The sequence below is a fragment of the Corvus kubaryi genome, unplaced genomic scaffold (genome assembly GCF_017639235.1).
Source record: "Corvus kubaryi isolate FWS band 111438036 unplaced genomic scaffold, C.kubaryi_AGA036_p1.0 37398, whole genome shotgun sequence".
Lineage (NCBI taxonomy): Eukaryota > Metazoa > Chordata > Aves > Passeriformes > Corvidae > Corvus > Corvus kubaryi.
The window spans coordinates 13,284,265-13,310,016 of NW_024581137.1; the positions used below are offsets into that span (position 1 = coordinate 13,284,265).

General features: G+C 47.4%; 2 protein-coding genes across 6 annotated transcripts; one reads left to right on the forward strand and one right to left on the reverse strand.

Moving 5' to 3' along the window:
• Positions 1–1,540: 1,540 nt before the first annotated feature.
• SLC6A20 (solute carrier family 6 member 20) lies at positions 1,541–18,488 on the forward strand. Of its 5 annotated transcripts, XM_042043352.1 has the most exons (12): positions 1,541–1,623; positions 8,437–8,708; positions 9,513–9,653; positions 10,388–10,479; positions 11,173–11,400; positions 12,340–12,450; positions 12,845–13,086; positions 13,956–14,118; positions 14,425–14,629; positions 15,386–15,545; positions 16,576–16,741; positions 17,667–18,488. In XM_042043352.1, exons 3-12 carry the CDS (start codon positions 9,539–9,541, stop codon positions 17,814–17,816), a joined length of 1,632 nt encoding a protein of 543 aa, XP_041899286.1. In that variant the 5' UTR covers positions 1,541–1,623; positions 8,437–8,708; positions 9,513–9,538; the 3' UTR covers positions 17,817–18,488. The 5 variants fall into 5 exon arrangements, with proteins under 5 accessions (XP_041899286.1, XP_041899285.1, XP_041899288.1 ...); XM_042043351.1 differs by lacking the exon at positions 8,437–8,708 and having other exon boundaries at positions 1,544–1,623; XM_042043350.1 differs by lacking the exons at positions 1,541–1,623; positions 8,437–8,708 and adding an exon at positions 4,637–5,489.
• A 133-nt stretch (positions 18,489–18,621) lies between these two features.
• SNRPD1 (small nuclear ribonucleoprotein D1 polypeptide) lies at positions 18,622–24,923 on the reverse strand. Its single transcript, XM_042043359.1, has 4 exons — positions 24,793–24,923; positions 24,158–24,234; positions 21,510–21,701; positions 18,622–19,261 (listed from the first exon to the last, which is right to left on the reverse strand). The coding sequence occupies exons 1-4, from the start codon at positions 24,804–24,806 to the stop codon at positions 19,185–19,187; spliced, it is 360 nt and encodes a 119-aa protein (XP_041899293.1). The 5' UTR covers positions 24,807–24,923; the 3' UTR covers positions 18,622–19,184.
• Positions 24,924–25,752: the final 829 nt, after the last annotated feature.

Below are 25,752 nucleotides of genomic sequence, written 5' to 3' on the forward strand. Positions count from 1 at the left end.
TGCCAGTTTAGCGAGTGTGAGATCACTGCATTGCTCGCTTTTTGTGCTGCAGAAGGGCTAATTAAAAGTCTTGTGTGGAGCTCTTGATGAAAAATACATCATCTTTGACAGGTGATGTACCTGTCAAAGAAGACTTGGAGCATTATACAGTAGTGATCTTTTTTTCCTTGAGATAGGTACAATATTTTGAAGATGGAGATGACATCTGAACGTCTCCTGACAGTGTCTGATGTTTCTAAAACCTCACTTCTTTCCCTGAGGTGTAAATTCTAATACTGCTTTTAGCAGTCTCTGTTCCTTGTACTGCTCAAATACATATCATCCATTTCTTCCACTTCAGTTGTTAATTCCCTAGTTATGCCTGAAGGGAATGTTTAAAAAGAAAATTTTTGTATGATTGCCTGGTCTGCAGAAATCACATCTTTTCAAGCTGGTTGGGGTTTGCTTTTTGGTTTTGTTTTGTTTTTTCTTGCAGACTGAAGAATATTTTTTAGGGGAATGAAATCTAGGCAGCTCAGCTTTGCTAAGTACTGAATCTGACAGCCAACAAACAGCCCTATGCTCCAACAGTGACTTCAGTAGTTGTTATTAAATGAGCCAGCAGTCCTGCATGTTGCCATCTTAATGAGGCCATATATTACCCACTGATCTTTAACTGTTCATAAAGTACTCATTAGCCTGTTTTTTCTCTTCTGGCTAATAGCCATTTAGAAAAATGTCCTAAGATGAATACTAACACATATATTGATACTTAACTTGCATGTGTGCCTTTTTGTTTGGTAGACTAATATTAAGAACAGTTGCAATTTGGGCATTTCCCACATACCTTGATTTTGGGAAACCCAGTCAGCTGCCAGGAACTTAGATTTCAGTCCAGCCAAAATGTTCGTAAGATTCCCTATTTTGATTTCCCTTTTCTGGCATTATCAAGGACAGGTCTTGATTTCTGTGTGATATGAAATGCTGTGAAACCACAGTGAAATCCTTACTGCCTCAGGAAGCAAATGTGAATCATGTTGGGGTATCAGGTGGCTGAATGCATCGAGCTTAAAAGGTTTGATCTGGTCTAGAAGGATATGCCTTCTAAAACATTTTGAAGTCATTTGAAGGTAAGTTTGTATGTGAGCAGGTAAGAATTGTTATTGTAATTGTTATCATAGCTATTTTTGTAACTGACTTTGAACAGAGAATGTGCCTAGGGAGTTAACCTGTGATTATTAATTTTGACAACGTCCCAGGGAAGGTGTTGTCCCAGGATTCCTGCTCTGCTCTGGCTGCCTGCAGACTTTCCCTGAAGACATCTTGTGCCCTCCTTAGCAGTCTCTCCTCTTGGGTATACCCTGAAGTATTAGGCAGCATATTTGGAGTCAGCTCTTCTCCAAATAAAGGGGGGTATATATATGTCATTCTATTTCACCAGAAATTTTCTTTCGTTAGTTATTTTTTAATTATTATTTTTAGGAACTTGTTGATGTAGTGCCTTGGAGTGTCCGTGGTAAGTCATGGTGATGCAGAGAGGTCGGTGCAGAACTGTGAAAGAGCAGCTCACGACTGCCAGCTGCTGGTGAACAAGAGAGCTGCCCGGAGACCTCCCCAGACTGCAGGCAAGCTTTGACAGAGAAGGTGGGAACTGGCAGGTGACAAGCAGAAGAACTGACTGAGTAATCCACCTACCTTTTAGTGACATGCCCGTTTCTGACTCTCGTTTGACGCAGGTCAGTTTTGAAGTTCGGGTGAATTAGGTGCAATTCTACGAATCAGAACTGCTTTGAGTGCACCTTTATGGAGTGAGTACCCTAAGAAATCACACAGTCAGAAGATGGATAGAGCTGTGGTGCTAAGGAAAAGCAAGGAAAATAGAGAGGCTGTTTTCAGGCATGCTTTTCTTGGGAGGTTGAGGTAAAGTGAAACAGTTTTAAGGGTCATTAAGAGGTTGGAAATTACTTCAGAGTACAGACCCTAAAGGCATCATCTACAGTTTGGAACTAAGCAACAAGTAGTAGTGATAAACTGGAAGGAATAATTGTAATCCTAGTAACAGTTTAGAGGAGTAACTGTAGTCTCCAATTACACATAGAGCAATTGCCAAACAGTTGTCATGGCCTATGAGCTGTCAAAGATCTGGCAATCCAGATGGATTGATTCTTTCTCCTAAGGTAAGGAAATAGGCATCTTAGGGTAGCAGCTGTGAATAGTGAATCCCAACAGAAAACCCGTATGTGGAAGCTGTTACCCTCTTGTCTGCTTGTCTGCTTCCCTTGACAGCATCAGTAAACACGTGCAGAGGCTGTAGAGACTCCATGGCTTTGCTTTGATAATCATCTGATACATGAGCAGATACTGTGTTTGCATTTGGAAGTGGGTGCCTCCAGGAATGGAAGATACTAAACACCAGAGCTGCTGACACTTTGTCCCCCTCCCACATGTCTGGCTCATCAAGGAGAGCCCAGAGGTTTATTTTTAAATCTAAGGGGTATAGTAATACATGTTGGAGGTAGCATAATAAGGTCCAGGCTACCTGGTAGAATTTCTTCCTACCTTGTTTCCCTGACTTTTGCCAATAGAACTATTAAGGTTCTCTCACACCCTGAAGTCATGATCCCCAACCTGTCGCTAAGGCCCCAGATTCCCTTTTTGTCTGCATTTTAGGTAGCTGGGAGAGGCATTTGGCTTTTTACTGTACTGGCATCAAGAGACACAAGCCCAGGATTTTTAGTTGATACCTTCACCTAAGTACTTGTAGTTTTGCTTCAGTAATAAATGGGATTCTTTGCTTTGTTTATCAGCTTCTGACTAGGTTTACATAGGGCAGTTCTCCTGGGCAGTCCCATCAGTCCCTGGTCTGCTGTGCAGATGAACCCCTGCCCTTTTCAACCACTCCCCCAAACCCCACAGCTCAAATTTGTTAGGTACTGGGAGAAAAAGTTCTTTCTAATCCTTCTTTAATATGAGCAGTGAAATGATAAAAAATTCTTGTGTATGTCTATTAGAGACTTGTCTTTGTACCTAAAGATAAAGCTCAAGCCCTTCCCTAACCCAAATGAAAGCAGTTCAAGGGAGATAAAATCATGAACAGCATCAGAAATAGCATATTGATAATCTGAGGTGTGTATACAAAGTCCCACAGCAAGAATTCCTAAGCGTTGTCTGTTCAAATACATTTAAATATATTTAAAGCGTGTGTCTCAAGGAGCCACTAGATGACAGGCACTTTGCTGGGTGCCTATATGCATGACCACCTTTAGAAAAATGTCACAATAGTCTGTGATCTGAGCTACTGATGAGGCTGACATTTGTGAGAGAGGCAAGGATTCATCTCATTCCACCTGAACTTCCTGATCTGGCCTGACCCAAGATAAGGACATCACATCTCTGCCTGCACAATCTCCTCCAGTCCATTAGTAAACTAGTTTGAAATGTAATGGGAAGGAGGTACAGAGCCAAGGAAATTTTTAACTTGATGATGCTCATCAGTAGGAGTAATCTATTCACACAGAAGCATCCCAGGTGGTAGTGATGTGCTATTTTTAAGGCTGTCCTGTCAGTGAATTATTTAATACTGTGAGCTGTTTATACACATCATTTATAATAAATCTCACTGTCAGGGATGGGCATTTGACTTTGTAGTAATTTCGTGATGTGGGGCAACTCACATTGTCTGTGTGTGTCTTTCAGTTTAACAGCTTATGGATTTAAAATTACCTTGGATTATTCCTTCCAGCAGAATTCTGGGTTATACCCATGAGGCATATTTCCAGGGCTAGCTGGCATGTTGCAGTTCTGCAGGCAAGACAAGAATGCAAAAAAGTCACAAACTTCCCTCAAACCTGTACTACAGAAGGCTTTGGCATACCCTGATGTTTTCCAATGACAACTTACATCTCTAGCACCACTAAAACACACCCTGAAGAATGGATGCACCTAATGTGTAAACCTCTTGCCATCACCTTTTCTAAGCTGTGAGAAAAGTAGTGTCCCACTTGGTGACTTTGGTAATACAGGTGGCTGGTCAGCAGGTGCACCAGAGTGGTTCTGTTGGGCTCAGCAGCACTGCACGACACGCTCTGCAGTTCGGGCTCCTGTCCAAAGGCCCGGGGGTTGGGGTTCTCACCTGTACCCACAGCTGGAGGCCTTGGCTTGGCCAGTGCCCAATGGGATGCTGGAGCAGCCCACACAGCACTGGCAGGGAGCAAATTTCCTGGCACTGAAGGAATGAGACTGACAGCAGCTGAGCGAGTCTTACTTATAAAATGGTCCTGAAAGGTGCCCTGGAAAAAACCCATTTAAACAGAGGAAGGAAGCTGAGTCCTTGGAGTTGCTCAGCTGCTTTTTATTGCTGCAGACGCTGCTGGCAGCCTCCTTCACTGGAAGACCTGTCCAAAGTGATTGAGCTCAAAGTGTACCTTGGCAGGGGCCCAAACACACAGGGTCATGTTCAGACCTGGCACCTCAATGTGCCTTCAGATGACCCAAAGGCCTCCTAGATCCTTCTGCTTCCACAATGGCCACAGACATCTTTTTCCACTGGCCTTTGTATTTGGTCCCTGCTGCTTGTGAAAGTATTTTAAAACGGCAACCCCTCAGAAAAGTTCACCTGCAGCAGTGGGGTTTGAGCATGAAGGTAAGTGAAGAGACTGGCCATTTCACACTGTTGTGCACATGCAGAGTATGTAGAGGGAGGGCAGTATTCCCGGAGGGTCAAACTTGAGTGCTGTTCTCAAAGTGTGCAGCAGGCTGGGGACCTGCGTGGCTGATAGGATTGTTTCAGGGCCACTTTGGAACTGGGGAGCGTGCTGGGTTGGTTGAGGTGAGCACCAGGGCACGGTGATAGGATGTCTGAGGACCTGTTTATTCTTACCCTAAAAGTCAGCACTGACAGTCCCTAAACCCAGTCCTAATGGTGTGGGAACCCCTCTTCTGTGCATTCAAATTCAAGCTGGTGCCTCATGCAGATGAATGCCACTCGGTAGTGAAGGGAGCCCTGTGGAGGAGTGTTCCATTTCCAAAACCAAACTGCAGCCCCAGTGTTATTTCCTCACAGCTTCAAGTTGGCATGTGAGTCAATAAAAATCCCTCAGCTCACATCCTTCCCAGAAATGCCAGTCAAAACCCAAGCAGCTATTCACCCAAAGTACCAATTTTATAGTTCTGTGTGTGTCTATAATCTATTTACCAGCATTCCTATTTCAGTATGTGCCTGTTAATAAGATTAGTAATTAAAAAGCTTGATAGGAATTGGCAAGCATAGCTCCTCCGCCTTTCCCTCCCCTCCAAGCCGGACTGGCGTGGAGTGTGAGGCACGGTTGGCAGAGTACCTGAGGGAGTGAAGGCAGGAGGCTCTGCTGAAACCTCTGCCTGCAAGAAGGCAATGGAGAAATCCCGACCCTTATGGGACAATCCCCTGCAGTTTATTTTTGCGTGCATTTCCTATGCTGTGGGGCTGGGAAATGTGTGGAGGTTTCCATACTTATGTCAGATGTACGGAGGAGGTAAGTGTGGTTTACATTTTCTTGCTTCCTTTGAGGAGGAGTGTGGCAAGCTTTAAGTCCAAAAGTATGTTGTCCATGCTAATGCCTGTCCACCCAGCAGGGTCCAGGGCAGAGTAGGAGGTCTGGCTTTCTGTTGGTGTGCAATCTGCTTTATTGTGGCTTTATTTTATGTATTCTTTAGCATTAGGCTTTTACCTGACAGCTGCCCCAATACAGTGGCATTTATTTCCTGTAAGTGGCGATGAAGCAGTGGGAAGGCCCATGTTTTCTGAAAGAATGGAGGTAGAGTGAGAGATATAGATCCACATGGTATTCATTTATTACATTTTTGCCCCATTGAATCACTCTGAAAGTGTCAGAAACTGGTTCATATCCTTTTACATTCACCAATGGGGACTTGGAAAATATTGAGAAGGGGAGATGATGACACTGATTTAATTTAAAGATCAGCTGTATCATTTCAAGTACCTGTCATTAATGTCTTTTATACAAAGCCTTACTTGAGGAGATGATAACCTGGCTGCAAATCTGCCTTGAAGTTGGCTGAAATGCCTTAATCAACAGGAGTTCCACAGCTAAAGCCTCCCAGTAACCTTTGAAAATAAGGAATAAATTGATTTGTCCTCCAAAGATAAATAAGCCAACCAAAAAAAACCCCAAAACCCCCTTTGAAAGTTTATCCTCCTCCTGGGTCCAAACTGAAGAAAGATGTCTGTGGCATATATGAGCCACAGCTGTTGTACCTTGGAAATCAAAAGTCAGTTAATTAGATTAATTAAAGACCAGTACTAATAATCTCCTCTAGTATACAGCTACCACTGTTTTGAAGAATCTTTAGAAATAGCCTCTCTTTGTAAGACAACCAAGTTTTTTACTACTTCTCATACTGCATCTGTTGTTGTAGTTTTGCACCCATCTCAATCTTGCATTAGGGGACATGATGAACATCTGCCTCATCTGCTTCTGGTCTCCTTCTGCCCTTTCTTCCTTTCAGGAAGACACACTAAGCTGTTTAATGACTTTTTACTCCTTTCATGCTTGTTTTTTTTTGGCTGGTAGCTTACTTCTAAATGCACTTGTGGTAGTAGGAATTGGTTCATGCTGCTATTTGAAAAGGCATCTCAGCGCTGAGACTGCATCAGAGCTGTCCTGTGGGATCAGGTCAGAAAAATCCAGATAATATGGTGGGTGAAGGGTGAGTAGGAGATAGATACTGCAGTGGCTGAAGCTTTCTTAGACACTTCAGATAGCAGAAATGATAGATGTGCTGTAATTTTGCATGTATTTGCCTTCACATGCTTTAAGGGTAAAGACTTCATATCTGACACTGAACTCTAGCACAAAGCTTAAAATGTATTTCTGTATGCAGATCAAACTGCCCTTCATGGCAGACATCCCGAAGGACAGCAAAACTCGGACATTTTGCGGGCTTTGTGTGGTTCTTTTAACCAGCCATCTGTATTGTAGCAGGTGGTGAGGATTCTCTGAAGTGTAACCAAAACTGGAACACTTGGTTAGCCTGAATAGAAGATTAAATAAACTTGCTCATTGCAGGGGCTTTGGACTAGATGACCTTTAAAAGGTGCCTTCCAACTCAAACTGCTATATGATTCTACTATACACCCAAGTATTTTCTGAAAAGCATGTTTTGTAAGAATGTCTTTCCATTATTTTTCATTATATTTTCTATTATTTTTCTCATCACCACTTATATTTATGTGGGGAAAGGCAGCTCTTTCTACTGTGAAATTAAAACTCCTGACAGCAGGTTTTGCTTTTCTTGTTTTATTCACTGCCCTGTTAAAGAGGATTCTGTGGCTTTCCAGGGGTTCACAAAACCCACGAATACAGAAGATTGTTTCAGGATCTTAAGAGCTGGATATGCCAGGCACTGGGACTAGGGGGGGACACCAGCTTGTTTGGCATCTTCCTTGTAATAAAGCACAGAACCAGTCCCTGTCCTGCCCAGCAGGGCAATAGGGCCTTATCGCGGCTGATACCGATAAACAGTATTTGTAGACTTTATAACCTGACGTTCTGTTCATCAGCAGTTTGCCTCCTTCTCGTCCTTCTCCTTGCTTTCCTGCCGAGAGCATGACCTGAGCAGACCAGGGGGCATTCAGACCTCGTAGGTGCAGTTCCTCCGTCCCGAGGCAGGCTGGGCCAGGCTCAGACGAGGCTGGGGTGGGTCTACAGCAGGGCTGGTGCTCAGCAGCGCTCAGCCCCGGGCCAGGAAGCCCCTGAGCACCAGGCAGGAGCCTGAGCAGGGGCCAGGGTGCCACGGCCAAGCCCAGTGCCTTGAGCAGACCCTGGGCACACTCCGCATATTTTTCCAACTACAGGGATCTGGCCTGGGGGCTGGTTTTTGCAGACAGCTGGCACCGTAGGGAGCAACGCCCGGTGTAAATGAGCAGGGAATTGAGTGGTGCTGTGCTGATTCACAGCTGATAAGGAGCTGGTTTATCGACTGCTCAGAGTCCCTTATATGAGACATTTTGGTTCTACTCTTTGGGAAGAGTGGCGTTAGGAGCAAGATCTGTGTGCAAACAGGATGCAGAGCAAGGGGCAGGGGCTTGGCCCTGGCACCCCCAGCTGCGGGGGGACGTTGGGGTGAAGAACAAGCCTGGAGGCATTTCCCCTCCTTGCCAGGTGGCACAGTCAATGCCAAACATGTGGCAGCGCTGCTGGGAGGGTGGAAAAGCCTTCGCAAGGGCCTGATGCCTATTCCCCTGTGGTACATGGCAGAACTCCCCTCAGTGGCTGCTGGGGCAGCTGGCACCCCGCCGGCACGGAGCGGCTGCAGGAGCTCTTAAACCTCCGACGGCTCCCTTGCGGCATAGGAAGTTATCTAACAGACTAACAAAGGGGTTGTTAATAACAAGAGAGCTGGGAGGTGGGAAATTAATTCCCAGAATAAACCGGATTATTGCTCTGTGTTTATTTCCAGGTCTTTGCCTCAATTGCTGCACGGAGTTCATTCCTCCACAGCACTGCACAGAGCCCATTGCAAGGAATGTTAATGCCACAGATTAAATCCTAAATAAGAGATATTTACGTAAATATTTTGGCTTGCTGTAAAAAGGGAAGCAGGGAAGCCTTCGCAAAAATCCAGCTTTTGACTCAGTCAGCAGCTCTTTCTGAAGTGAGCCCCAAGTCGAATACAAGGATTTTCATTTTTTTCCGGCAGAAATTTAAGCCAAAGCACATCCTGATTGCCAGGTGGGAAGGTCCTTTCCCCTTCCTCGCTGTCAACCTTCCTATTCCTGCTGCTGCTCTTCCACAGGAGCATCTCTGTGGCTCTCCATGTGGCGGGAAGTAGGGATGAGCAGCCCCATGCAGGAGGAGACTCTATGCCTCTGTCCCAGGGTCTGCTCCCACAGGTGGGGCCCTGGGGGAAAAGCCTTCATTCATTTGCTGGTGCTTGTGGGCTCAGCATGGGGATTTGGGAGGTTTTTTATTTGGTTTTTTGGTTGGTTCTTTATTTTTTAGCAAAGCCAGACTTCAACGTGTTACTCAAAACTCTCTGTTTGACACAGACATTGCTGTTACTTTTTCTTTGAGCACTTTGGCTGTGCGGCAGAACACCCCACACTGAAGTAAATCTTTCCCTCGGCCTCTTTTTCTCATTATCGTTTACAAGGTTTGGCGGGTGGTTGGTTACCCTTTAACAGCCCCAGCCCCCAGCGTTGCTCAAACCGCCCAGACTCATCTGGGCAGCTCTGCCTCAACGCAGTGCCGGCCAACACAGTTTAACAGCAGAAATCCCAGCCCTGCCAAGTCCCTGCGGAAAATTCCCTGCGCCCAGGCAGTCAGCGCCCACCAGCCTCTGGGACGCTGCCCGAAACCTCTGTGAGATGTCCGTCAGGATTGGGCCGTGCCCTCAGTACTCAAGATGCCTAGACAGGACCCAGACCCAGCCGGCCTCTGGGACACTGACAGCTTGATTTGAACACAAATAGGGCAATGTGGTGTTTATCTTGCTGCTGATCTGCCGAAAGCTGACTGTAGGGTTTGTTCTCACAGGTGGCTTTTTGATCCCATACCTTGTCATGCTGATTGCTGAGGGGATGCCGCTGCTGTACTTGGAGCTGGCCGTGGGGCAGCGTATGCGGCAGGGCAGCATCGGCGCCTGGAAAATAATAAGCCCCTACCTCTGCGGTGTTGGTATGTTCTCAGCTTCCATCTGTATTTTCCAGCACACAGGGAATGTGGGTGATTTTAGATAGGAGAGCTTTGTCTTTCAGGGAAGACCCAGGTGAGAGCTCAGGTTTTACTGTGTCTCACCAGGCTGAGCAAAGCCAGACACCCCATGGCATGCATTTATCCTGTCCCTTGTGGGGCATTGGGGCCAGACCCCAGCTTGCTGTGTTGGGTCTGGATTCAGAGGTGTGAGTCCCCCTGCCCTCAGGCAGACTGCCAAAATCACGGTGTGAAGGCCAGTGCTAAACCCAGCCCTTGGGTCTGCCTACACTGGGCTTTGACCCCAAGAGCACCTTCCCAGTAAGCTCAACATGAGTGATAAAATAGTGCCTTAATTTCCTACTGTTCCAGTCTACCATTTACCAATGTCCACTCTTAGATACATTTTTATGTTATTAAATTACCATGGAAACCCAAGCTATCATTAATTTGCATGCGCACACATTTTATTTTTAATGATACATTGAATATTCCCTCCCTGGGGCCTAGAGTATGAAATCGAGTTCAGGATAGTCCTGGCGGGAGGAGGAGGCAGTGTCTGCAGTGACAGGGACATGCCCTGTGTGCATGGCTGTGCAGGGACACAGCCCCTGCTGCGTCAGCCATGGCAGTGCTGCTCCCACACCCCACAGATGTTATGGAACCCTGGGCATTTTGGGATTTTGCTGCTGACCAAGTGTCTCCCTCCGTACCTGCAGGAGTTGCCAGTGTTGTCGTCTCCTTCTTCCTCTCCATGTACTACAACGTGATAAACGCCTGGGCCTTCTGGTACCTCTTCCACTCCTTCCAGGTGTGTGGGCTCCCAATGGCCCAGTTTGGCCCCACTGTGGCTGTGGAGGGTCGTGGTGGCTTTGCATTGGTGCTGGATGTTGCATGGCACCATTGTCAGCTGGGAAGGGGAGGTGGAGCGTTGTCAAAAGCTTCAGAAACCCAGGGCTTTTCTGGAGAGAAAAGTGATGCAGTGGTGTCTCCCTCCATGGTCTTCCCAGAGGCATTTGCCATTGTCTTCTCCTCACCATGAAATTCAGGTCAAGGCTAGCCTTGTGACTCTTCAGTCACATGTGCCTTGTTGCCAGGGTGTCCTGGCAGGGGAGAGGTCTGGCCCCATGGTAGAGGCTTGGAGAGTGTCATCCCCAGGGGAGAAGGTTAAGGAGGCTCAGTCCTTGGGGAGAGAATCAGTCTGGTCATCCCCAAGGAAGAGGGACAGAGCAGGTCTGTCTTTGGGTAGAGAGTCAGAAAGGGTCGTCCCCAGGGGAGAGGATCAGAAAGCATCAATCCTTGGGGAGAAGGTCATTCCCAAGGGACAGTGTCAAAAGAGATCATCCCCAGGGGAGAGGGTCATCCCCAGCCCCAGGCAGCACCGTGCAGAGAGAAGCAAGCCCGGGCAGAAAGTCGCCCTTGCCATCATCCTCCCTGCTCCTGACCGGCAGCTCGGCTCTGCCTGCCGTGCCGAGGGCACTCACTCCATGTCCCTCCATCCCAGGACCCCCTGCCATGGGCCACCTGCCCCCTCAACAGCAACCGCACGGGCTACGAGGAGGAGTGTGAGAAGACATCGTCCACGCAGTACTTCTGGTACCGGCAGACCCTGAACATCTCCCCGTCGCTGGAGGCCAGCGGGAGCGTGCAGTGGGAGCAGGCGCTGTGCCTGACGCTGGCCTGGCTCGTGGTTTACCTCTGCATCCTCCGCGGCACCGCCTCCACCGGCAAGGTGAGCGCGGGGCACAGCCCTGCCGGGCCCGGGCGGGGCGTGCGGAGGGGAGACGAGCGCGGGAAGGCAGTGCGGGATGGCTGCTGTTCCTTGGGGTCACGGCATCTCCCCCGGAGCACCGAGCTCTGCTGCCTCTGCTGCCCTGTCAAGTTGCAGCTGAAACAGGATCAACCAAAACACTGAGTGATACTAAAAAAATAATCCAGAAAAGTCCTTTAAACACAGCCAGCTCTCTGCAAAACCAGTTGCTAGGCTGCTGGCCATGAGGAAAGCCATCTGCCACGGCAGAGCCGTGTCAGCAGATGTCTATTCCTTGGTCTTTGCAAGAAAAAAAATACACCTACTGGACAGTTTTTGCTTGCTTTTTCTTCACAACAGAAATCATGAGGAAGTGGGGAGAAAAACCCCAATGTCCTGGCTGAGCCTGCACTAAGCAGCAAGCTGAGGGCTGTAATCCCCAAATCGTCTTAGTCAAATACAAGAAAGCCAAGAGACTGTAAACTAGGAATAACCTCTCGAACTTGCTGCAACTGATTCAATTAAATTTTGATTCAATTTGATTCAATTCAAATTTGATTTTGACCTTTTATGACCTCTGCTTGCCTTCCTTATAGAGCAAATTATGAATGACCTTTGCCTAATGAGTTTTGGATAGATAGTCACTTAGTTTGTGAATGCTGCAAATATTTTAGATTTTTGTTTGTTTTCCCATCAAAGAGAAGACCCTGGGAAGAGTAGTGCAGGTCTTCAGTATTATTAAGAACTTGTTTCCCTAAAATGTAAATCTAAAGTTAGATCTGTCTGATAATATTTCTTTAAAGACTAATACATGATAACAAACACAATAATGGAAATTAATTATGTAAAGTGAGACTGACATAGCAGATTAGCTTTGTCTTATGTATTCTTTAGACCAAGGTCTTTCCCCTCTTTCCCCAGGTCGTGTATGTGACAGCCTCTTTGCCATACTGTGTTCTCATCATATACCTCATCAGAGGATTAACACTTCACGGAGCTGTGAATGGGCTCATCTACATGTTCACACCAAAGGTGCAGAAAAACTGTATTGAATTTTTCAGGAAATGTTATTGGTTACTGAGCATGTAAGTTTTTAAAAGGTCTTGGTCCTCCTTTTTTTATACTGAATTTTTGCAGCAGTACCGTAGGTCTGGCAGCTGGAAATCCCGGCTGGGAGTGGCTGGAGGCTGTTCTGCCATGATACCCATAAGCTGCTTGCTTTTTCCTGCAGAAGAAGACCTTCCCATTAGCATAAGCTATTACTTTCAGTCAGAGCAGTAACCCTGTCCAAAACCACTCCTGACCTAAAATGAGTGCACAAAGGGCCCCATCCCTGGCCTTGTCCCTATCCCTGCAGGCTGGAAGGGGCAGTGCTGGGCCCTGGTGTGAAACTTCATGGTCTTGCTCTCTCATCTGGCTTTTGCAGCTGGAGCAGCTGTTGAACCCCAAGACCTGGATCAGCGCTGCCACTCAGATCTTCTTCTCGCTGGGCCTTGGCTTCGGCAGCCTCATCGCCTTTGCCAGCTACAATGAGCCCAGCAACAACTGCGAGAGACACGCCATCATCGTGTCCCTCATCAACAGCACCACCTCCGTATTCGCCAGCATCGTCACCTTCTCCATCTACGGCTTCAAGGCGACCTTTAACTATGAGAGCTGCATCAACAAGTAAGAGCCCGCTGTTTCGCTGCTTTTCCACTGCAAGCTGTTCTGGGGCAGGTGAGGGGGGAGGTAAATAAATAACAGCACGCAGCACTGCCAGCACTGCCCCAAGACCAGACCCGATACTGCTCTAATAAAGCTAAAGGAGCTATTCAAGGTGATGAAGCCTGAGATGAAAGGTCAGAGTGCTTTGCCTTTTGACACCTGGGTGCTGCTTCCAGGCACGGGCCTAGGCAAGAGGATGAGTTTGCCTGGGCAGGTGACAGAGGCACTTTCCCCTGTGTTCTTTTCCTGGCACATGCTCCAGGGAGTGTGGGGGAGCTGATTAATAAATGCAGTGATGTTCAGATCCCACTTTTTAAGGCTAAGCCCTGTTCCAGGAGCACAGCCTCCTTGGCTGTGATGCTCTGCAAAAGCCCAGCAGCCTGCAGGATTGTGTCCTGTAGCTGCAAGCTTGCATGCAGTTCCTGGCACAGGGCCCGTGGCAGTTACACATTTACTCATATTTTTAAAACTTTCAATCTATCTGCTGATCAGAGAGGAAACCAAGCTGCTAGTTCTTGCTTGTTGCCAAGACTTTAAAGTTGGGGGGTGTGGACATGAGACTGGAGGGCAAAGGGGAAGAGACACCAGCCAGCACTGGCCAGCACCCAAAATACCTGCCTGGGAGCAGCAGTTTGGGTGCAGGAGCTGCTCCCCCCAAGGCACTGATGAGCACAAGGTTGCCCATGTCCCAACACTGTGCTGGAAGTGCTGCTCTCACCCAGGGAGACTGAAGCCCTGGGGCCAGCAAAGCATCCCCACGGGGGCTGGTGGAAAAAAAGGGTGAGGTGTCCTGGGCCTGAAAGCCACTAAATTCCTGTAATCCTTCCCAGGGTGATCCTGCTGCTGCTGAATGCTTTTGACCTGGAGGAAGGCTCTTTAACAGCAGACAATCTCAACGAGATGAAAGACTACCTCATGGCCACCTACCCGCAGGAATATGCCCAATTAGCACCACAGATTAAAAACTGCAGCTTGGAAGCTGAGCTAGACACGGTGAGTTGCTAGTTTGTGCTGTCCCCTTTGCTCCCACTGAGCTCAGGTGCCCCATGTGAGCCCAGGAGCTGCCTGACCAAGGGCTGGGGATCATTTCTACACCTTAGGATGGGGCAGGGGCTCACTCAGGTCATCAGCACCCAGTGTCTGTGCAGTTGGGATAGAACAGTGAAGACCTCACCTACCTTTGCTGTGCAAAGTCACACCTTGGGTGTACTTTGTCATGACACAGAGTCACTCTCTTACATCCTTTATCAAGCTGAGGAGCTGCCCGTAACTCTTGTTTTCCCCCCTTGTCTCTGTCAGGCTGTCCAGGGGACGGGACTGGCATTTATAGTCTATTCGGAAGCGATCAAAAACATGGAGGTGCCCCAGCTGTACTCTGTGCTCTACTTCTTCATGCTGCTGATGCTGGGCATTGGCAGCATGCTGGGGAACACGGCTGCCATCCTCACGCCACTGACTGACAGCAAGGTCATTGCCTCCCGCTTTCCCAAGGAGGTGATCTCAGGTAGGCACCTGCCAGGCCGCAGCACAGGCCACACAGTGAGCACGTGTGTGTGTGTGTGTCCAGAAGCTGTGGTGTCCCACCGCCATTGAGGGTCCCTCTCTGACCTCAGGTGGAGCAGGGAATAGCAAATATGCTGCTGGAAGGGTTTGCCTACCCTTGTGAAATCCTGCCCAGCCTGTGCAGCACTTTCCCTTGGGAGCTCCCAAAGCACCACGGCAGTAGTGGCTGTGCATTCACAGCCTTCCCAATACACCTCAGCTCTGTCAGACTGGGGTCTACTCACTGGTGAAACTCAAAGGGATGGTACAAATGGCAGTATAGCTGCAGCAAGTAGCTCTTCAGTCACATTGCCAGTCTCCCTGCTGTGAACCACCTCAGTCTTTGGCCAAAAGAAATACATGCTCCTGTTGGGGCGTGGAAATCAGTTGTCCTACCTTAAAACCTGTTTTAGGCTGTGTGCCCAGCAGCAACAGCAGATGCTGCATGCACACGTGACAAGGCTGTTGCTAAGACTTGGTCGTCTTGACCAGGTCTGGGGTGATGTGCTGTGACTATGCAGGTCTAGGGAGCAGCAGTTTAATGACAGTCACACATGCACAGGGACACATCTTTTCCATGGGGGAAAAAATAAAATCCTTCTCCTCAGAGAAAGCTGCTCAGCAGAAATCCCACCAGCTTTTTAGTCACGAGAAGTGTGACATTTTCCCTACACAAACTTCCAGGTATAATGGCAGGATCCCTGTTTTATCCATGCAGGTGTTGTGTGTTTCATTAATTGTATAATTGGCCTGATCTTCACCATGGAGGCTGGAAATTACTGGTTTGACATTTTCAATGACTACGCAGCCACCCTCTCACTGCTGCTCATCGTGCTGGTGGAAACCATCGCCGTGTGTTACATCTATGGGATAAGGAGGTAAAACTTCAGCCCTGCTTTCTTCATAGGGGGACAGCTGCGGGAGCAGCCACGGGCAAGAATAAAAATATGGCCTCGGGCTAAATGTTTCTCCTATGCTATAGGGTCAGCAAGGGGATGGGGGTCTCCCCTGCCCTGCAGACCCCTTCCTTCCAGGGCCTTGGCTCAGGACTGTGAGGGGCCAAGCTGGGCTGACACTGTCTCTGCTGGCAGGGGAGTACCAAGGAGCTGTACACACGGCTCCCTGCTCGTGTCCTTGGTCTCAGGAGCAACTTCTGCCAAAACTCCGCTCCTCCCATGACAGGAATTCAGCACGAGCACAACAGTGCCAGTAAGTCTGGTTTCAAAGGTGGTCACCTTGCACATTGTTTGTCTCCCATCAATCCTTGTGGGTAAAAGGAAGCTCTGGAATCAGGAGAAGTTTTCAACAGCAAAGGGGTTTGAAAATAGCTGAAGGAAAGGCTTCAGCATTTGCTTTGTTAGTCTGCCAGCACACAAGGTGTCCAGGCACATACACGAGTATTACCTCCTTGACGAGTTCAACGCCTTCGAGTCAGATCCAGGTCTCCTGTGAGATTTTAGTTACCATCTCCAGTACTTCCTCAAAGACAGTCAGATACCAGCACTGAGAACACTCAACTACACAAACCCAGCCGTTTTCTCCACAGTACTTCAGCATCATTGCTTTTCTCTGTCAGCTGACAGCAGTAACAGTCTGAGCTTACACTTCAGGCAGAACTTTCTTGCTGTACCTTTTCTAGCTCCTCTCTGCAATTTGGGATTCTCTTGGAAGCCTCAGTGTCTTTTTTGATTTCACCCTCACCATAATTCTGGTGAGCCAGCTTTTCAGACAATAATTCTCTGCTCATTTGTGGTCAGCTGTTCTCCCCTTTCTCATATGACATACTCGATTCTGAAGGTGGTTTCTGAAGTAACTCAGAACAAGGTATTGATCGAACTTCTGTAGCCAGTCTGAAAAACACACGTTTGGTTTGCTTTATAAAAATGTATTTGGTTTTCTTTTGAACAGATTTGAAAAAGATCTTTACACCATGATTGGACGCAAGCCAAACTGGTATTGGAAAATTATGTGGGCTTTTGTTAGTCCACTGCTAATTATAAGCCTATTTATTTTTTACCTCACCGACTATATCCTCACAGGAACATTGCAATACCAAGCATGGGATGCCACACAGGTAAAAGAGTTATGGGTTTGGGCTTTTTTTAAAAAAACTTTCCTTAGTTCCTGCAAGGATACAAGCTTCCTTCCTAACTACACTGTTCCACAAAATGGCCTTCTGAAAGTGAGTAGCTGGAGTCAGGGCAATCCCTTAATTTTGTGGATAGGAAAAACAGGGGAAATTTGACTTAGTGATGATGTAATGGTTCTGTAAAATAAACTAATTTCCCTCTATGAGGTTCTTAATCAACTCTTCATAGAATTAAATTTCATTCATATTGAAGACCCAAGTATCATCTTTAAAAACACACTTAAAAACCCCCTGCTTTCAAAGTGTATTTATTTTGAACAAAATTAGTGGTATTTTAACAGAACTGAGCTGCTGCTGGACTAGTTTTCATAATTTCCATACACATTTTTCTTTATGGCCAGAACATTTTCTTAAGAATACTGGACTGTGTATTCATCACAGAGCAATTACTGCTGGATAAGTAATCACTGGTTTCATAACCTTTTGTGGAAATGTTCCCATCATGCAGAAACAAAGAACATCATTGTTTTCATGTCATGGCCAATTTGGGACCCACAGTGGGCCTGGCCTGTTGACTGGGTGTCAGCATGAGCCCGCAGGCTCCAGGAGAGGAACAGAGACCTGACAGAGGTCAGGGCTCAGCCACCTCATTAAGAAACACAAATCAAGCCAAAATCTGCTCTTTACCAAAGCTTGCAGAAGTTTTCCCCGATCCTGTTGTCAGCAGCTCTGTTCTTGTCAGGTTTCAGTGTGTATGGTTGGACAAAGAACAGCACTGAGGGCAGCCATGGGCTGCCACAGCCTGGAACTGCTTCTCAGAGGTCCTGTCTAGATCCATGCACACAGCTTTGCTCCTGGCCCGACTCTGGGGCAGATCCCACAGATCCAACACTGCTTTTCTCCCTTGCAGGGGCAGTTGGTGACCAAGGATTACCCAGGCTATGCCCTGGCAGTGATCGGGCTGCTGGTGGCGGCATCCACCATGTGCATTCCTCTGGGAGCACTAGTGACTTTTGTAAGGAAGAGACTGAAGAGGGAACGAGTTTCAACTGTTGCATGAAAGCTGACAGCTGGATTTGGGAAGACCTTACCCCTGTCATCAGTGACTGGGCACTTCTGGAAGACAGCAGCAACCATTATTTGTAGCAGCTATTTATAGAGTTGAGAATGGTGGGTGCTATATTGACCAAAAAGTGCTCTTGGGAGGTTCCACAATGGTTTGGAAGAAAAAAAGCTCTTCTGTAACAAGATGAAGCTTTAAAATGGCCTCTGTAAAAGAGGTGAGAGGGAGAGCAGCTCACAAAATGCCAGCTAGCACAAATTAACCAGCATATCAGCCCATTACACGTTAGGTGATTCTTTTCCACTGTTGTAGCACTGCCTGTGTGGAAACATGAGCAACCAAGCATGTTCCTGCACCTAAGTACCAGCAAATACCCTCAACCATTCAAAACACTTAAGCATACTCATTGTTTGAGGTGACATCTGTATTTCATCAACAGGTGAAACTGCTGAAGTCTGGCAATGAGCATGTGACATTGCTTTCCTACATGGGAGAAAGCAGTAGGATGGCACTGGGAGATAAATGTGGCCAACATGGCTTCTTTTATACTTGTGTCCAGCAAAGCAGTGAATATATATATTTATATATGCATATACATATATATATGCACCCATATATGTGAGCTGCACAAGTTCTCCCACGTCCAGAAGTAAACTTCCAATTCCAGTATGTAACTGTGCACTGTGCTGTACTTTGTATTTTCTAGGGATGCATTTTAAGTACACTAGAAGGTATCTGTGATAAAGCTGCTTTACGAGCCCCACCCAAACAAAAGTATGCCATATAATTAGCTTTGACAAAGTTCATATCCAGGTATTCTTTAATCATCAGATGTAACAATCCAGCAGTTCCATGGACCTGGTTAATTTCCCTGTGTAAATGTTTTATAAAGAAAGCAACATGTTTAAATTGCAAGCTTCATGTAATAGAAAACATTAAAATTATATCTATGAACTTTAAAAAAGGTCGCTCTGAAGAACAATATTAGAGACACACTTACGGGACAAAGGGTTCTTAATACAGTGTCTTAACTATGTAACCATTAGAAGATGGCAGGTGCCTTAGAAAAGAGGGATTAATTTCAAACACTGTTAAAGCACAACACAAGTCTCTCATTCTGGGGCAAAAAGCAAGAGGAATTGTACAGCCTTCAGGGGCGGGCAAAATCTCCACAGTGACAACCAACAAGATCCATGTAGTCTGCAACAGCCCTACAAACAGGACACACCTGCCTCCCTCCCCAGGATTTGCTAACAAAGGAAAGACACCTTTTCACATTTCAGTTTATTAAAAATGGATAAACAAGACCTGTACAAAAAATAGCTGAAATTGCCCAGAATTTGATAAGAGTTGCATGATGGGAAGTTATCGTCTTGGGCCTCCTCTTCCTCTTCCACGACCTCGGCCTCTGCCACGGCCTCTTCCACGGCCTCTTCCAGCAACTTGGCAGGTAAAAGAAAAAGGGTAAATCAAGTGAGACCCAGGAATACATTCTGTATTGAGCATAATCACCACACTGCTTCCCTGGGATAAGACATTAAGTTAGGTATTGTCTGTTAATGCTCAGTAAGTTTCAGACAATATTTTCATCTTCTGTGTTACTCTGTCCAGTATACAACTTCCACAGGCTACTGTCTGTCCTTAGCTTCACTGCAGAAAACAAGGGCATAAAACAGTTGGCTGCTCCCAAGTGATTGGGTGATCTGACAGGAAACAAGAACTCCTCTTTTTTATATATATATATATATATACAATCTAGATTTTTAGAGGGAAAAGCAAATTTTGACACACTCTGAGATACACAAACTCATCCTGTCTCAGGCACCATGTGGAAGGTCAGCATTTTGAAAGGATCCCAGCACCCAACAGCTCCTACTGGTCTCAGTGATGCCTCTGCCAATTGCAGATGTGATTCTAAGGCAAAGGTCTTGACTGCATGCTCCCAGTTTTAATTACTGCTATTTAATTGTAAAGTGAAGATGGAATCATAGGACAGTGCAGGCCACAAGCAACTGCTGAAGGTCGTATGATCCATACGGTGATAACGGGCCTTTGCATCTCTTTCTCCCAAAGAAATGCGACCCACCAGGCTGCAAAGGCACTCTGCAAACTTTAGATTATTGGCTCATTTCAAATGTGTTTGTGAGTGCAGGGCTCAAAAAGATACTGAAAATTCTGTGGAAGCAGGTGGCTCTCTAAGAGATACCCAGTGGCATCCACATTCAAGGAGCAGGATGTGACAATTATTCTGGGACGCAGGTTAGAAATGCAGGAAAGACAGAAGGAGCACAGGACAAATTTGACATAAGCAAGGTGTCATTATTTTGCTGGTATACACTGACCCTGTAAAATCCATGGAAGTATCAACCCTGGCTGGAAGATGACAGCATCAGCAGGTAGCTGTGTTTGCCAAGCGCCAGCACGCTCAAAGCCAAGGCACACGTGGCACATCCACCCCAGCCAGCATCCTGCCCCTTCCTGACAACTTCACTTGTCAAGGGCAGATTGAGGGTTTTACACTTCTGAAGCCCAAGAGCATTTATGGATTAAGGCAAAGCACAGCACAGCTTTGGTCTGAGAGCGCTTCTGTGCACTGCAGATGCAGGGATCATCAAACAGAGGTAACTGGAGCTACCACAGCTGCTTTCCCCAAAGCTGACACCAGGTAGGGATGTTCTTGTCCACACCACATTGTGAGGTTCAGGAAAAAAGCAATCCAACCACACTCATTTCTCTGTGTGGTCAGATTGTTTTTAAAGAACATGAGAGGAGCAAAGCCCCTTTAGGATCTTTGTCCTTATTCCCTGTCAAGGCAGCAGCCGCAGCGCTCACACTTGGTGCTGCACAGCTGAGATTCCTTACCCCGTGTCAGTAAGGTGAGCTCACCAATGCAGAACACCCTGCACACCCACATACTTCAACACTAATTACAGGAGAAATGGTACAACATGATTTTGAAGCACAATTAGCTTTCACTTACAGCTCACTGTTTTAAAATCACACAGATTAACTGCTGGGCAAAATATATACTGCTGGAAATTTCCTGGGGTTTACTAGGTACTCATCATTACTAGTGTGAATTAAACTTCAGTTACTGTTTATACTGTTAGGCTTTGAAGGAAAAGGATTTTTATTCAGCAGCACTTTGAATTTGGGAGACTTGAGAACCTGAGGGAATCTAGGCTGTATTCTAGTGAGTGCATCTCCAGCTTTGGCTTCCAGTAGTGTTCCAGTCTCTGCTCTTCCTGGAGCTTTTTTTTTTTCATTCTCAGAGATATCATTTTTATCCCCCACCAAATTTCACTGAATCATTCAGCACCATTTGAGATACTGTCCTGTACTTATCTACGTGAAGCTCCCCATACAAACTGGGGAAACATAGCAGACATCTGGAGAAGAGGAAGTGTAAATCTCTTTGGTTCCAGCTGTGAGACTCAGATAGGTTAAGACTTACTCAAGCTGATAAACACTTACATTTTTTAAAACAGATACATGAAAAGCCGTAACACAACTTCATGTAAATGAAAGCTCTGCAGATGCCAAGGAGGTGGGCAAGGCAGACTGAACCAGTGCCGTGTCAAACTCTCAGCGATGAAAGAATTTGATACCAAATGCAGATGTTCAGACACTCAAATCAGACATCTCCAGACTCACACAAAGGCAGAACAGACTAGGAAAGCACAAACTCACCTGCTTCTCTTTTCTTGGATTTGACTTTTGGTTCAACATCCACTAGCAAAGTATCCAGAGGCAAACTGTCTGGCAGAATGAAGTAGCGGATGTTGTTCCCTCGAATACTCAGCGTCTCCAGCTGTACAGGCTCTCTGTTCTTCAGTGTCATTTTCACCGCTTTGAGATGCGTGTTCATGCTGACATCCACTCCTGTAACAACACAAGCCTGAATTCAGGTATGAGGTCTCTTGGTGCCTGTTTTTAAGTGTGCACATGAAATGAGATTTATCCTGTTCATCAACACCTGCTTCTGCCACTCATTAATTACTCGAGCCTCTCACAGAATGAAACTACATCTCTTTTCTCTCTTGAATTATGCCAGTTACCAACTGATGCCTTTAGCTCCTCATGGTTAGAGATCTTTACCCAGGTCCTGGCAATAGCTGCTTTGCAATTGGTTAAAATAATTCCTCTGAACAACAAATAAACTACTGCTTATTACAGAAATCTAATGCTAATCTTTAGTCCTTTAAAAAGAAGAAAACAAACCTTGGAAGAGGAAAAATAACCTGAATAATTTCCTTTTTCTGTAAGCTGTAGGAAAATCCAACCACAAAAGCAGCATTTATCTTCTGATAAAATACATCCAATACTATTTTGTGTGAGTGAATTTTCTATGAAAGTACATGAAATACCCCACTGCAAGGAACAACCACTGTGGTTCCAAACTCTGAGAACAGCCAGTATGTAAAAACTGTAGGGAATCAGTACTGTGCACTCTATGCTGTGTTATGCCTAATCCCAAACTGGATAAAAAAATCTCAGCTGGATGCATGTACTGTGTAACAGCCATGAGAAGCAGTAAAAAAAACCCCAGAAATTCTTATTTTGCAGATCATAAACTTTATGTGGGACTTGATCTCCAGCTCTGAAGATAAAATGACAGTGACTTTACTTCTTCTGTCCTCTCCTCCTCCTTCTAGATTTTATACAGCTCCACCCGACCCAGTCCCTTGGTTGGTGTGAGGGGCATTACACAAAATCTGCCCCTTCATCCCTGCTCCTGCCCTGGTGAAGGGAAGAAGAGGAGATTGTGCAATCTCTTTACAGATTCTTAGCAGAAAATGAGAGAGGCTTTGCTCAACAATTAAGCCTGAAAGAGCAGCGAGGTCAGGAGCCCAGCAATGTGTTTGCTTCCCATCTGGCTGGGTTCAGCAGAGCATGCTGCAATCGAGCACAGAGGGGGCTCACTCAGCTCTCATCAAAGCTGATGGACCTGGCTGCAAAATAATGCCGGTTTTGAACTCTGCCAAATCCCCACAGATTGCTACTGGCCAAAAAAACACCTCAGCAATCTTCTGGAATAAAATTCAAATTTAACAAGAGTTGTATCTTTTTTTTTTTTTTCCCCCAAGAGTGCCTGGGCAGAAGAGTTTCTAAAAGCCGCCTGGGGGTGAGTTTAGGAAGGGAGATGAAGCAGCTTCTTCAGCTCACCCGCGAGGGCTTGCCTCATTAAACACAACGTGCCCCACCCACATCACACCCGATAAGTAAAGCTCACAGGAGTACTCTCAGAGCAATGTCCCTCGCTGAGGTTACTAAAGCAAACAAAATAGCTTGCACATGTTTTAATACCTGAGAACCACATAATGAACTGGAAAGAATTCCCTGCAACCTTCAGCACAGTGATACAAAGAAGCACCTGGCAATCAGGAACTCCCATGAACCGACAGAACAGACCTCCGGCAACATCGGGGGAGCAGATTCTCTTGGCCACGTTTCCTCTCTGCCCTGTATCCCACACCCAGCTCTGCGTTTTCAAACACGTCTCATGAAATTACACGTATATAAATACGCATTTCCATCTCGATTCACCTTTACAAAAAACGTACTCAACAGAAATCATTAACTTTATTTTTTAGATTAGAACTGCCTACACACAAAATTTAACCAATTCAAGATCACATCAGCTGGAACAGGTTGCCCAGAGAAGCCGTGGATACCCCATCCCTAGCAGTGCTCCCTGCCAGGCTGGATGGAACTCTGAGCAGCCTGGTATAGCAGAAGGTGTCCCTGCCCACGGCAGGGGGTTGGAACGGGATGATCTTTCACGTCCCTTCCAACCCAAACCATTTTGTGATTCTGTGATCGTGCTGCTACAATTCTAAGAGACTACCAAGCAAGGTCTGGAAGAGTTTGCTTCCTTCCCCCCCCGGGCCTGTCTGCAGGCAAAGCTGCAGCTGGGCTTAGAGGCTCCCAGTGCTACAGCAAATTTACAGCTCCCAGCAGAACCTTTAAAACAGAGAAATCTGATCACAAAATGCACCCCCAGCGCTGGTCTGCCCACGGGTGGACTCATCCACTACTACACATCAAAGACAACCTGTGACCCACTGAAATTCCCAAGTACTTTCGTGGTCGCCTACGGAGAGCTGGCTGGTCACAGCTCCCAGCAACTCCCGACAATATTCAGACACTTCTGTAACACAAACACACCTCGCGCTTGCACACAAAGATACGAACTACAAAACCCATCTCCTGCATTTTCCTGTGCCGGTCCCCGCAAGAGGGAGCACAGGACAAAAAACTCATTCAAGCCGCGACTGCCAATTGTTTGCCGAAAGGCAACGGGGAGTATTTTGCTGCATCCTCCCATCCTACCGTACCTGTGATCGTTCCATGCACCTGCGTCCCATTCTTCAGTTCAATGGTCACAGTCTCATGGCTCAGCTTCATTAGAAACCTGGGAATTAAAAACGCGTTTAAAAAAACCCAAACCCGTTCACTTCCACATAAAGCCGTACGTGTTCGACAGGCAGCACCACGCAGTTCCGCATCCTGAGCTCCCAAAGACGGCGCCCATGGATTCTGCTGGGGATATTTAGTGACACACTCCACCTCCTGCCCAGCCACCGGGAGTTGGGCCTCTTGAGCGATACACTGCCGGATCCAGCATCTACTTCCAGGCGATACAGCCATTATTGTACGAAGAAGGAACCATTTTACAAGTCGTTACAATCCCGGGAAGCCAACACTACCCCAGCCCGGGGGCTTTCCCTCCAAAAAGGGAGCGCTGTGCCGAGCGACCCGCGCAGGCCCCGGGGCGGGAGCGCGGCCCAGCGCAGCGGGGCCCCCGCCCGGCCCAGCCCATCCTAAGGACGTTCCCGCCGGGCCCACCCCGGGCCGCTCCCGTCCGCGGTGAGGGGAGAGCGCAGGGCGGCCCTGAGCGCGCGGGCTCGCCCAGCGCGGCCGCCGCGGCCGGGCGCGGGCAATCCGCCTCCATCCGCGCCCACCCGCTCACCTGACGAGCTTCATGGCGGCGGGCGGGTGGCCCCGGGCGCGGAGCAGCGGCGGGCGGGGAGCCCCGGGCGAGCGGAGTCCCGAGCGCGGCGGGGCGGACGCGCGTCTCGGTCAGGCCGCGCCGGGCCGCGCGCGCCAGGAAGCGGCCGCGCTCCACGGCGACCGACGGGCGGGAGCGGCCGTGACAGCGCCCTCTAGCGGCCCGGCGGACCCGCCGCGAGTGCCGGGCAGCGCCTGGTCCCGCCCGTGGGGGGAGAGGGCGGGGGAAACGGGATCGGGGAAGAGAGACAATAGCAACAGATGAGGATGGGGGACGGAAAAGAGGGATGGGGGGAAAAGAGGAATGGGCACGGTGGGAAGGAGATGTGGATGGTGGGAGAGGAGCAGATAGAAATGAGAGGGGAGGAAAGGCTTTTTGTAAGGTTCTACAACTGCCAGCTTGCCTTCCTTAATTAAATACACATTTTAGAAAAGAAAAAAGTAGACTACTTAAATCTGCTTTGAGCTTTACAAAAAGAAAAGTCCAACGCCTAGAACCGGTACAGCACTAATTTATTGGGAAAAAAGTTACAGCTTCAGCATCCAGAACTGTAATAGTAACAATTTTCTGTGTATGTGTCAGTCTGTTCACCTAGTGAAGGTAAGAGGGAAAAGACAGCTTGAATTTCCACCTCTCAGTATGGTCAATGGGACTCTGAAGTGCCCTTGTGAGGAAAGAGGCAAAGAACCACTGGTCCTGAGCAGATGTGACACCTGGGATGCAGCACTGGAGCTGCAGTAACTCTCCAAGCGAGATCAAGCCACGGCAGCGAAGAGTGGAACACCACACAGCACAGCCTGACAGCAGGCACTGCGTGAGATCATCACTGTTTGAGCACAGCACAGGAAGATCCCCACCTGCAATGAGCAGACACAAAACCGAAGCATCCGTCAGGTGTGAAACAGCTCCTAAGGAACATTT